Source organism: Canis lupus, chromosome 22 (assembly GCF_048164855.1).
Source record: "Canis lupus baileyi chromosome 22, mCanLup2.hap1, whole genome shotgun sequence".
In the NCBI taxonomy this organism is placed as follows: Eukaryota; Metazoa; Chordata; class Mammalia; order Carnivora; family Canidae; genus Canis; species Canis lupus.
In genome coordinates, this window is record NC_132859.1 from 25,094,371 (window position 1) to 25,107,933 (window position 13,563).

The following is a 13,563-nucleotide window of genomic DNA, read 5'->3' on the forward strand; positions in this document are numbered from 1 at the left end:
TTTTCAGGAAATGCGGTGAGGGTGCCCTCTAGAGACTTTCCAGAGGACAGACTCAGTAAGGGTAAAGGTGCACACTAGGCTCTAGTAAGTTCCTCTCCCCACCTCACTCAGGGCATCCCCAGTGCTTACTTTTTAGAAGGTTCAGGAAGGCTTGTGTGAATCCCTGGGCATAGGCTACTTCTGGGCCTGAGATTCCCTCCAGGTGCAACAGGTGCTGCTCAGAGGGAAGGCTGGCCACACCCTCTAGCTCGGCCAGCTCGTGGGTACCCACGCCCTGGCCCAAGGCCAGCACAAATAGAGTGATGCCCTTGCACTTGGCCTCCAGGGACAGAGTCCGTAGCTTCTCCTGGTCCCAGCTGCTGGTCTCACTGGCCACGATGGCAAAGAGGACCTGCACCCGCCTGGGCAGAGGGGCTGCCAGGAGCACCTTCTCCAGAGTCCACTCCAGGGCATGTCCCAGGGCGGGAGCTCCCTGCAGAGGGTGACCCAAAGCCTCGCGAAGGTACCTCCGCATCTGTGTCTTTTGGCCATAGGATGTCAGGTGGAAGCCCTCCAGTACAGGGGGGAGCCCTGCACCCGGCCAGAAGTCTGGAGTTGTGTGCATCACCAGGGCAGCACGTGACCCATGGGGGGACACGCCAGGCTGTGCAGCCACCTCTAGGTCCTCGAGCACGGCATCCACTAGACTCAGGGCCGTGCGGTACACGTCAGCCGGAACGCCATAGGAGCTGTCCACCACGAACGCAATGTCAATGTCCCCTGCCAGGGGTCCTGGCATGCTCTGTACACACTCTGGGGATGGTCTGCACTTGTCTGAGGAGGAAGCACCAGGAGAGGCTGGGGTTACCACACTTCCCTTCCCCCTTCCCTTCCCCCTTCCCTTCCCCCTTCCCTTCCCCCTTCCCTTCCCCCTTCCCTTCCCTTCCCTTCCCTTCCCTTCCCTTCCCAGCAAATACATTTCCAGACTCTCGGTAAGAATGGATGCTGCTGAGTGCTACCTGCATTGTGTTGACATAGTGAGCTCGTGGGCAATGTAAGCAATCATGCCCATTTTTCAGGAGAATGAATTTAGACAATCTAATGCTACATTTAATGTTTTTAAACACTAGGCTGTGGCATTCTAATCCCTAGGTTCACAGACACCTGCCTGGTTCAGTCCTGGTTCTCTTACTGGATGTGTGGCCTTGGGCAAATTATTCAGCCTTCCCCATGCCTGTTTCTTCATCTGTCAGATGGAGATAGTAATGATAATAATAATAGTATGTACCTTATGAAGTTGTTTGTGAGGTTAAATAAAAAATGAGTCAAGTACTCAGAACAATGCCTGGTGTGTAGTAAGAGCTCAAGCTCAATGAATACCAGCTAGGTTTATGCTTCTACAGGAGAAGGAACTGCAACCCAGACCATGTGTCAAATCATTTGATGGCTGTGAAAGCAGTTCATCAACTGTAACATACTCTACAAACAGCAGTCACGGTATGCGACTCAACTGAAGTTCTCAGGGCTAAATCTCTCATAGCAGTGTTAGGTCTAAGTATGGATAGAGTAGAGGGAACAATTCAATTCCCTTTTTTTCTTCAATTTCACCTATAGGACTCATTCTGGCCCCAGTTGCCATGGGTGCGGATGAGAGCTCTCTACACCTGGGCATGCATGGACTTTAGCACAAAGTTCTCTCTGGCACAGATTAATATGGAGTGCAGGTATAGTGATGGAAGCTAGAGACATTGAAAGACTTGCCAATATCCCACTAGTGCTCAATGGCAGTTCCAGGCTTAGAACCCAGGATTCTTGACTCTTAGTTCAGAGGTCTGCTTGCACACTAAGTAAGGAACATAAGCTAAGTCATCTACAGGAGCCCGGTAGGACAGGTAAAATAAGCAGAGCAGACCAGGGATAAGACAATAGGGATGGAAGGGACTGTGGGACACTCACAGACACTTGCCCCCATCAAAAGAGGTCAGCCAAAACTCAGTTCGGGCTGATTGTGGCTACGAAGGAATGCAGTATCTGTGATTTTTAAGACAATTCCTAAGAAAAACTGGAAATCCAGACTTCACAGGAATTCTCAGATTCTAAGACTCTGCACATATTCAAGTAAATACACATCTGCAGGGAAGATCTGGCCAGTGGCCACCAATGAATTCATCCTGTTCTAAAGACATCAATCTGATCATAAATGCTGTCCAGGCTTACCATAGCAGAGGGTACAATAGGCCATGTGCTCCAGGTCCTGCTGAATCTCAGTCTCCCAGACAAACAGATGAAATCTGTTGGTTCCATCCGCCTAATCCAAACACATATACAAGTTTATCAGTAGCTAAATTAAATTTCAAGTCATGTTTTTCATGCTTTTTTTCTAATTGAGATGAGAAAGACATTCATATATTTTTAGAGATTTTATGTAATTATATACAGATAAATAATTTAGTATTACCTATTACAGTTATTATTGTCATTTAGTTCTCTAGTTCTAACCTAGACGTTAGACTATCATCGCTGTGGGGACATGCGGGTCTTCAGCCTCAAATGTGTGCAAAATTCAGCCAGTGTTATGTTGTGTTGGAATGAAGTTCAGGGAGTTGAAGATTCAATCATTTATAAATTCCATAAATGTTTAATGATTGTCTGCAGTATGAAAAATGCAGTGTGGTGGGAATTATTAACACAAACAGGCAGACCCTCCAAGGAGATGGCCATATAGGTCAAACACCATTAAAATGAAAAGAGATAGATAGGAAGGGAGGCCTCTCTCACATAGTCTAGGTGTTCAGGGCTGGTACACACCAAAGCCAGAAGACAAAAGTGAGGAAGACTCGGGGAAGGGAAGACTTTGGAGGGATGGCAAATCTATTTATGTCCTTCCTTCAGCCTTTCCAATTATGATTAATGTAATGATTGATATCAAAGCTTAAAAGCAAACTATTAATAACAATAATAAAGCCAGTAAGTTCATGTGACAACTAGTTAATCAACAATCAACTAGTTAATCAACAAACCTACTCCCTCTTCTTCCTAAGGCCTTCTTCCTAAGGTCTTCCTAAGGTAGACTGTCCCTTGTAATTAATTGGGACCACAAGTAGGGGCTAGCCAATGCCATGTAGGTAGATAGATACCATTTCCAGTGCATGCATGATACTCTGTGTGTGCACATCTGCCAGCCAAAGGTAGAGGATTCATAAAAAGGTTTTGAGGCCCTTCTGTGTGATGGGTCCATTGATAGGAGCCCAGGTCTTGAAATGGCTACACAGAGCAAAAACACTACTCCCCTCCACACCCACATCAAAGGACCCATGTTCACTTGTGAATGATGGCAGAAATAATACTTTATTATGTTAAGCCACTGAGACTTGGACATGAATGGTTACACAGTTAAGTTTCCCTGACAGATGCAGATAATTTGCAGGACTTCCACCTCATGATGAAATTCAGAATGCTGTCAGATTATTTCTCTCTGCATGTGAGGTTGGATATCTAAGATTAGTCATGTACATCACGTTGTCTGCTCTCTGTCAAAACATGAAGGACAGGGCCCCACTGAAGGGCAGCTTCTCCTCCTTCATCCCTGTGGCCAGGACCACATAGGCTCTGGAGCCTCCTCTGGAATTAAGGGGCTAGGGACTAGAAGATGTCACACTACCCTCAGGGAGAGAAGATGGGCAAAGGTTACTTTGGAAAAGGATTTTCTATAACTTGTACTCCTTACAGAGCTCTTCAATCTTTCTGTTTGGGACTGCAGCATACCCTCAACTTTAGCTCTCAGAGTGAGCTTACTTGAAAGAAATATCTATGTGGAGAAAGAAATATAAAAAGTTGAACTTTAGTGCATGCTAATGCAACACAAAAACAACATGGAAACTTTCCTAAGACTCTTAAGAAGAAAGGCAAATGTATTCTCTCTTGTTCCTCACAGGGTTATGCTTTTTCCTGACTTAGAAATTCATATCAACCAAGACTGATTAAATAGCTACTAAATAAAAATTTTTAACAAGCCCTACAGAGGTACAAAAATGACAGTCACCCCTTTTAAAGATCTTAAATCCTAGCAGGAAGGATGGATAAACAATTTTCAAGAAAGAAAGAGGTCCAATGATATGTTTTAGGAACACAGGAAAAGAAGATTCATTTGAAGCACAAGTCATAGAGGGAGCCTGATGACGATAGTGACATCTGGCACTTTGGGAAGAATGAGTAGGATACTTACTTAGTAAAGAAGCAGGTGAAAGAATTACAGAGTGGAGTAACAGCATGTACAGAGTGGAGGAACAGCATGTACAAACCAGAGGCAGATAAATAGTTGTTTATAGAATTCTCCTTAGTGTTCCCACTCCCCAGAGATTAGAGAACACCCTCCTCCACTGTGCAGCTACACAGCATATTTGATACCCTTGAAACCCCCTGCCAGATGAAGGAGGCTGACATGAAGAAAATGTGCAGAGTTGCCAAAAGTCAACATTCAGATCTATTCCACATGGTCATCAGATCTGAGTACTGACCAAACCAAATTAATCACCTGATTAATCACCAAGGATTATAGAGAACAGTAGAGGTACGTACATGGCCACAAATCACATGAGGCCATTTGAAATGCTGCTGAAATCAGGATTCACAGCAGTGTTCCAGGAGCTATAAGAAAACTGAGATAACCCTAGGAGCATCCATTTTATTCCAAGCGTTGTGTGGAAACGCTAAGTTCGGGTACATTATTAAGTCACAGGAAACATAGGTGAAGTGTGTTATAAGATGCAGAGTTTGTGTGGATTTTTAAGGTACTATGAAAGACGTCAAAGAAATTCAAATATCCCCCCAAATTTGATCCATGGGAAGAGTCTAATGTAGCACTAACAGATTCTGTGGCAGGATCCCAGGTCCTAGTCCTTGATCTGCCTAAGGTCTTTGATGTGACCTTGGACAAGGCTCTGGCACCTCACATTCCTCAGCAAGAGAGCTAATAGTCTGAACAAATGCCACAAGTTTTCTTCCTGTTTCAACACAGCCTGGTCCTAATTTCCAGTCTTCTGTATTTGCCTCATGTTCAGGACACTGTGTTACCTTTTCTACTCTGAGCAACCCAAGAGGATGTAACTCTTCCATCTGTTGTCTGCTTATTGGAAAATTACCAAATTCAATTGAATTGGAATAGTTACAAAACTTACATCTTTTTAAAAACTTCTCTTAGGAAGAATAATTTTATGATCACACTTAAAATCTTTACTACTCTTACAAAAATAAAATTGTGGGAACAAGTACACAAAAACACAATGGAAGTCCATAGGGAACTATGATTCAGTATAGATTCATCTGTGTCTACTTGTCATTAACAAACCTCTTATTACTTTGAATTTGAACTTGCCAGCATGGTCCTAGTCATTGATAAGGTAAGCAAGATAATTCCTGGGAAAGCTCATGCAGGGAGTGTGGGAGGGAATCCAGTAAGAAGAGAGGAGAAAATTGGCTCTGTGATTCTTACTGTAATTTCCCATCAGTCCAGAGATGGAAATTTTTAAAATAGAATACCTTAAACATAGACTAAGTGATCTGCTTGAGGCGCAAAGCCTTATGGCAGTTTGAATCAATGCCTTTGGCAATTCTCTCAACCAACTTCATTCCTGAATGTCCAGCTATGGTCTGTTGGGACTAGTTGTGTAATAAACACAGGAGTGTACGGAGGGGAGAAGACATGGCACATAGATTTGCATTAAGGTCTTCTTTTGTTTCCTAGATAGATATTTTTTCAAAGGATTCAGATAGCCCTTAAACCCTCAATTTTTAAAGAAGTCCTCATGAGTTCTGAGCTACAGAGACTCACAGGGTTCAATCCAATGTTTCAGCTCCTGTATAAAGCTGCCAGGGTCATGGGACAATGTTCTTTCCTGGGACTGAGCTAAGGGAGGCTCTTGGCTTGGATGGATGGGAATAGAAGGGAAGAAAGCAAATGCTGTGGAGGAGGATTTGCCTTGGACAGAGGGAGACTTAACTGGACCCTAAGGAGGGAGGCTTAGAAACCATCTGGCTTCCAGTTGAGTCAAGAACTTGGAGGACAAGGGAAAATAGGCAAGGTAGGGAAAGAGGCAGGTAGAGAGAGTAGTCACACAACTTGTGACAGATGCCAGGAGCCTAAGTCTAGCCCCTGCTCCTTGCAGCTGGCATGGTTCCATCCCACCAAGACTGCGTGAAACAGCTGCCTCTCCCTTGGACTCTCCAGCTAACATCAGGGGTTGGCATTGGATTGAGGTGTCAGGTGGTAGAGTGGGACTTGGGAACCTGACAGACTGGAATGCAAATTCCAGGACTATGCAGTCTAAAACAAATTGTTTACCTTTGACCTTCCCTTACCTCACCTGGGAAATGCAGATTATCATTATTAACTTGTGGGACAGTTACAAGGATTAGACCAACACTCCTCAAACTTTAATAGTCATGCAAATCATCTGGGGTCTTGTTAAAAACACAGAGCCTAGGATCGTGCCCCCATCAGGCTTCATGCTTAGCACAGAGTCTGCTTAAGATTCTTTCTCTCCCTCTCCCTCAGCCCCTCCCCCTGCTCGAGCAGGCAATAAATAAATAAATAAATAAATAAATTTCTTATTTTAAAATGCAGAGCCTAATTAATTAGATCACGGGTAGAGTCTGAGATTTGGCATTTCTCATGGACCTGGGTAATGCTCATGCTACTGGTTCTGGGACCATATTTTGAGTAGTGAGGGGTTAAGGTGAAAAAGCATGAAAAACCATATAGCATGGTGGTTAGAACTTGATAGGTGCTTACTAAACAGAAGCTATCTAATCTTTTTTATTATTATTATTTGACAGAGAGATCATGTGCATACATGTGAATACAAGCAGGGGGAATGGGAGAGGGAGAAGTAGACTCTGCTGAGCAGGGAGCCTGATGCGGAACTCAATCCCAGGACCCTGGGATCATGACTTGAACCAAAGGCAGCCACTTAACCAATTGTGCCACCCAGGTGCCCCATAAGCTGTCTAATCTAATAGTCACTGGGCAAAGAGGCACTCTTAAGGTCCTTGAAGAGATGCTAATAATAGTGGCTATCCACCAAATATACACATAGAAAGTATCAGTCCAATGTCCCTGTAGGTGCTACCTCTTAGAACTCTTATAACAAATCTGTGAGTTTATCCCCATTTTATAGGTGAATGAGTTGAGGCCCCAGTGCCAAGAAAATGTATCCAGATAACATATGGAATAGAAAGAGAGTGTAAAGTCTCATTGCCTAATTCCTACCCTTGGTTGCTGATCCTGGCCTTAGAGGAGTAACAATCTAATGGAAAGCAACAACCCAAAAGGCCTCAGCAGTAGCTTATCCATGGCCTCTGAAAGAGCCTCTCCAGGCAACCCAGTATTTTCTTTAAAAGAAAATAAAAGGGAAAAAAGTCTTCCTTTAACTATTCTAAATCCTGAAATTATACCAAAATTTAAAATTACCCCCCAATTTTTTTTACCTCTCTTAATGTTTCTATCTTCTAAAGCTGATTTTTACTGTCTCCATGATAGCCAGCATTCTTTGGATTCTTCTTTTTTAATACACAGAAATAAAAATAGGGCTAGTTTATAGATTTATCTCATAGTGTTGTAAAGATAAAATGAGTTAATACATGGGAAGAATTTAGAACTTCTAAACCCTCTTCCCCTTTTTGACTTTTGAACTCAAAATCTCATTGCTAATGGGAATTCCAGATCTTAAGCAAGTTATTTAACTTCTCTGTGTCTCCATTTCATCATCTGAAAAATGGGCCCATAATAACAGTTATCTTGCTGGGTTGTAATAAGGATTAAGTGAATCAATAAGTGGAAAGATCTTAGCACAGTGCCTGAGTCAATAAACGTGAGCCATTTTCCTAGGTACCATTTCAAGGGAACATGCACTAGAATTTTCATAAAGAAAAATGAAATTTGAAACCTGGCACTCAAATTGCATTTTCCCTATAATCCTCTGCTTTTTAACTTTAAAAAAACGGAGCAAATATTTTGAGACACACACAGCCAATTGGATCCAGGCACAAATAGTCCAATGCTGCAAAACTGGTATTTTTAGGGCTAACTTCTTAGCCCTACTAAGCTACTCAATGAATGTCTTTTAAAAACCTTTTAAGTATGCCCTCACAGCCTCTGAATCATGTTTAAATGGACTGAGAAGTTAGGGCATCTGTTTATACAATCATTTCAAATTGAACAACTATCATTTTTCAGAAGGGGCATATGGGCGTTGTTCTGTGAAATAAAATAGCATAGACGTGAAAGACAAAAACCTCACAAAGAGTCAAAGAGATTCCTCAGGCAGATAATTCTGAAGACAAATTACAGGATATTCCTACTCTCCTAACAGAATCCCCCTAAGGATAACACACGGAGTAGAAGGGAGGTTAAAGGTGGCAATAAGCCCAGTTATGAAGAGATGAGGATCTTTCTGACAGGCCCTGAGAAGGGAGTTGTCATGTTTATGGTTTCTCTCCTTGCCCGTGTCAACAGAAACGAGGTCATCCATTACATTTGAGCTGGAAAGCACCATTTAGCACCATGTACCATTTCTACATTGTTACATTTAGGAAACAGAATTGGTTTCCAGCATCTTGGGGCCAGAATATCCCCAAGAAATAGAAAGAACAGAGACAAATGATGGAAATGAGGTCCAAGTATACTGAAGCTGGCAAATACTTTTCACATACCATTATATCCTGTAATCTGGAACCCAAAGCAACTAAGAGGGCAAGAACATTCTGACTAAATATTAACACTACATCAGATCCCAACAGTCTGCCCAGGATCCTTTCAGAGAGCCACACTGACAGGCATTTGGGGGACATAATTATATCCCCAAGGATCACTCTCCAAATGTTAGGGAAATGCCTTTTGTTTGTTCGTTTAAAGATTTTATTTCATTTATTTGAAAGAAAGTGGGAGAGAGAAAGAGAACACAAGTCGGGGGAGGAGCAGAGGGAGAAGCAGACACCCCAGTGAGCAGGAAGCCTGCCATGGGGCTCCATTCCAGGACACCAGGATCATGACCTGAGCAGAAGGCAGATGCTTTTTTTTTTTTTTTTTTTTTATGATAGTCACACAGAGAGAGAGAGAGAGGCAGAGACACAGGCAGAGGGAGAAGCAGGCTCCATGCACCGGGAGCCCGACGTGGGATTCGATCCCGGGTCTCCAGGATCACGCCCTGGGCCAAAGGCAGGCGCTAAACCGCTGCGCCACCCAGGGATCCCCAGAAGGCAGATGCTTAATCGACTGAACCACCGAGGTCCCCAGGGAGATGCCTTTTTGAAAATATATCATGGGATCCCTGGGTGGCGCAGCGCTTTGGCGCCTGCCTTTGGCCCAGGGCGCGATCCTGGAGACCCGGGATCGAATCCCACGTCGGGCTCCTGGTGCATGGAGCCTGCTTCTCCCTCTGCCTATGTCTCTGCCTCTCTCTCTCTCTCTCTCTCTCTCTCTCTCTCTCTCTCTCTGTGACTATCATAAATAAATAAAAATTAAAAAAAATTTAAAAAAAAAAAAAAGAAAATATATCATTACACCAGTAAGGGAACTAGATAACATCCCCTTGTGACCCTCTCTCCATTTTAAAGCTGACCAAAATGAGACTTAGAAAGACGAAGGGGCTTTTCCAAAGGCACTTCATCACTGATGAAAGAGCCACTCCCTAATTTTAACTGTTATTTGATTACACCCTGCCTTTATGAATCCATTCAGGAAATTATTGACAGCCGCCCTCTTGCCAACCCATATCTGTCCACACATCCTGCTGGACAAGAGGGATGTAATAGCAAACAAGGAACTCATCCTCTGCATCTTAACTTTGTTTCTCAAAACCAAAGGTATGTAATCTAATAGTTTGCAAGCCATCACAATTTTACCTATTGATTCTCAGAAGCATATTCACAGTTGCGACAGTATCTGTCACCTACCATTTCTCATAAGAGAAAATTAAATGGTTGAGCACAGCTAAATTAATTAGCTATTTAGGTTGAACCATATGACATTTTCATTTCTACAGGTCTAACACAGTTGAATATTGGCAATGTCACATGGTTCAAACTGACATTCATAAGCATCCTGGAGTCTCTTAAATGGAGAACCACTCTTTTTTTTGATAGATCATCCCATATATTCCATGTGAATGTGTTATGTGAATTTCAGTTAGAAAAGCCAAGTCTGGAGAATAGGTACATAAATTGTGATATACACACTTAGAATAGATCAGAATAGTAGTAAAGAAGAATAAGTTACCCATATACACAACATAGATAAACAAGGAGAACTGACATTACGTTGAGTGGAAGAAGCCAGATACAAAAGAGTACATGCTATAGGCTTCAATTGATATGAAGGCTCAGAACAAGTCAAACTACTTATTTTCCTGTGACTGAAGCCGGAAGAGCAGTGACTCTGCAGAGTGGATGGTTTGGGAAAACATGAGCAAAACTTATAGGATGTTGAAAGAGTTCCATATCTTGAACCATGTCTAGGTCACAAGGGTTTAAACATTTCTAAAAATCCATCCAGCTGTACATTTTAACCTAATGCCCTTTACCCAGTTTGTTATATGGGTATGTATTTTATACCCCAAGAAAAGAAGGGAAGGGAAGGGAAGGGAAGGGAAGGGAAGGGAAGGGAAGGGAAGGGAAGGGAAGGGAAGGGAAGGGAAGGGGAGGGAAGGGAGAAAGAAGGAAGATTCTACAGACCTTCGTGATATAATTTAGCGTAGTGGTTAAGCATAGGCTCTGAAGGGAAATAGTATTAGTCTTGCCAATAACTAGGTTTTTGACTTTTGATGGTATACTTAACCTTTCTAAGCCTCAGTTTTCTTATCTCTGAAGCAGAGACGTATAGTAATACCCACGTCATAGAGTTTTGGGGATATTAAATAAATTAATGTTTGTGAAGCACATAGCACAGAATAAACACTCAAGAGTGGCCAGTTAGTACAACACTAGTAGCAGGGTCCCTACTGAGGACCCCTGCTTCCCATGCATACACATTGATTTCTGGAGAATTCTTCCTCTGAAGCTTTCACTCAATGTGGTTCTTGATAGAGGGATAAAAGCAGGTACTAAGCCCCCACCCCCTCCATGGCTCCCCCGCTTACCCACAGGGCACTGGGGAGGTTGTGTTCCTCCGTGAAGGTGATGACCGTAGAGGTGATATCCAGCGCACTGAGTTCCAGAGTGGCAGTGCTAAAGGCATCCCTACCATGAGTCCAGCCTGCCTGGAAGAACACAGCCACTTTCCTCATGAGAAGTCCAGAGCGCACACGTTTGAATACATGTCTTGCCACAAACCTCATGGCATCCCCGAGGTTCCTGCTGCCAGATGACCCTTGCAGGGGGATCCTCCTGACTGCCTGCAGGAGTGAGGGCTTCCCCTTGTGGTCTGAGAAGCGAATCAGGTAGTCTGTTTTGGCATTGTACGAAACGATGGCCACTCTGGCACCCGTTGGGCAGTTACTGTCACTGATTTCCATCTTCATTAACAGAAACAATAGAATGTTTCTCATCCTCTCAAAATCCGACTGGGAAACATCATTCGACATGTCCAAAGCAAAGACCACTTCACTAGGGAACACTGGGCATTTGGAAACACCTTGACACAATGGACACACAGATTTAAGGTTTTCTGTAATGCGTCTGAGCAGGTGAAGTTGAGTGAATAGGAAGATACATTACTTACCTGCTGAACAAGCTGGAAGGGAAATTGTTTTGAAGAAAAAAACAAGACATCGTTAGTTTATGTAGGCAGTGGTACATTTTCCAGCTGAGTGCCTTGATGTGAAAACCATCTCCTCTGAGAAATTCAAGCAGTGACCTTCTCCAATTCCTGCCTGAGTTTGGTAAAGACCTCTATTTGCTCCCGATATCTATTCTCCCTTTTTTTCTTTTCTTTTTTTTTTAATTTAAATATTTTATTTATTTATTCATAAGAGACACAGAGAGAGAGAGAGGCAGAGACACAGGCAGAGAGAGAAGCAGGCTCCATGCAGGGAGCCGGATGTGGGACTCAATCCCGGGACTCCAGGACCACATCCTGGGCGGAAGGCAGGCACTAAACTGCTGAGCCATCCAGGGATCCCCTTTCTCTTTTTTTCTATAGTAGTAGATCCCCAGTCTGTGTCTGGGCATATGGGTGCCTGGAATAAAGACTCCGTTTCCCATTGGGGGAGCTATCTTACTAAGTTCTGAATAATGGAATAAGATAAATAGTAGAAACAACTTCAAAAAGATAATCTTCCCCTTTCCCTTTTCCTGCCAGCTGAAGCTTGATCAGTGTTTTGGACCATCCTATTCTGAATCTTTTTTCACTTAGTGTATGATGACCATGTATTCTTTTCATCAATAAGTTTAGAGCGGTATCACCTAGTTCACTATAGATATGATATTCCCACCAAAATCTCTTTGTGATTAGCACACTTGTACATGTATCTGTGCCTCTCTGTTCAATTATGGTGCTATACAAATCTCTATCATTATGGTTTTTGATATGCAGGGTCCAATTGCTCTTCAGAAAGTTGTACCAATTGACACTCTTACCAGCAATGTGCACTTTTATATATTTCCCAAATTTAGATAGAAAGTTTTTTCTGATCTTAAAAATATTTCCAAGTGGAGAGACAAAAGAAGTATCTCTTTTTTTTTTCACTGCATCTCATTTATTTTTCCAAAAAAAGTATCTCATTTTCATTCGTATTCTTTGACTTCTTATGAAGTCAAACATTTTTACAGGTTTTTTTGGTCATTTGTATTTTTTCTTCTCTGAATCTTCCATTAATATCTTTTGCCCATTTCTTCTCCCTTCCCTTCTATTCCCTTTCACTATTATTTATCAGACAGGGAGAAAGAACATAAAGACTCCTCACTCTGGGAAACGAACTAGGGGTGGTGGAAGGGGAAGAGGGCGGGGAGTGGGGGTGAATGGGTGACAGGCACTGAGGGGGGCACTTGATGGGATGAGCACTGGGTGTTATTCCGTATGTTGGCAAATTGAACACCAATAAAAAATAAATTTATTATTAAAATATATATATATCTTTTGCCCATTTTCAATCTAAGAGTTTTTAACACTAGGTTCAACAAATATGAAATATCTGTGCTTGTAGAGAAAAATGCTTGAGTAGGAACGATTGTATATATTTCAACATGTCAGAGTCAAAAAGGTTAGGTCCTTTGCTTGGGTCCATTGCTTATATTGTATATATTTTTCCTCATTTTTCGCTTTGCTTTTGACCTCACAGTGCTCTTCAATATAAAGGAGTTTTAACTTTTGACATGGTCAACTCTGACATTATCCTTTGTGGTCAAAACTATGGTATTATTTTTTTATGATTTCTAGGGAAAAAGACTCCAGAATCTCCTTGAACAGCAACTGAATGAGAATGGACAGAACACAGAGTTTGAATAAGCAGAGGAAAACTCAAGCACCCGAATTAAGCACTCTGCCAAATCAATGTTCTTTTCCCCTTGTTAGCGAGTGGAGAAATGTACATATTACAGGATACAAATATCCTGGAATACACTGAAGACACTAAGTAAATTTCAATCTGGGAG

General features: G+C 42.4%; 1 protein-coding gene across 1 annotated transcript in view; it reads right to left on the minus strand.

Moving 5' to 3' along the window:
* The window catches only part of LOC140614042 (collagen alpha-4(VI) chain-like), a 102,110-nt gene that overhangs the window by 11,104 nt on the left and 77,443 nt on the right, over positions 1-13,563 (minus strand). The window contains exons 32-35 of the mRNA XM_072792815.1: positions 11,693-11,704; positions 11,112-11,605; positions 2,197-2,287; positions 130-813 (exon numbers count right to left, since the gene is read on the minus strand). Coding sequence (XP_072648916.1) covers positions 130-813; positions 2,197-2,287; positions 11,112-11,605; positions 11,693-11,704 — 1,281 coding nt within the window. The remainder of the gene's footprint in view (positions 1-129; positions 814-2,196; positions 2,288-11,111; positions 11,606-11,692; positions 11,705-13,563) is intronic.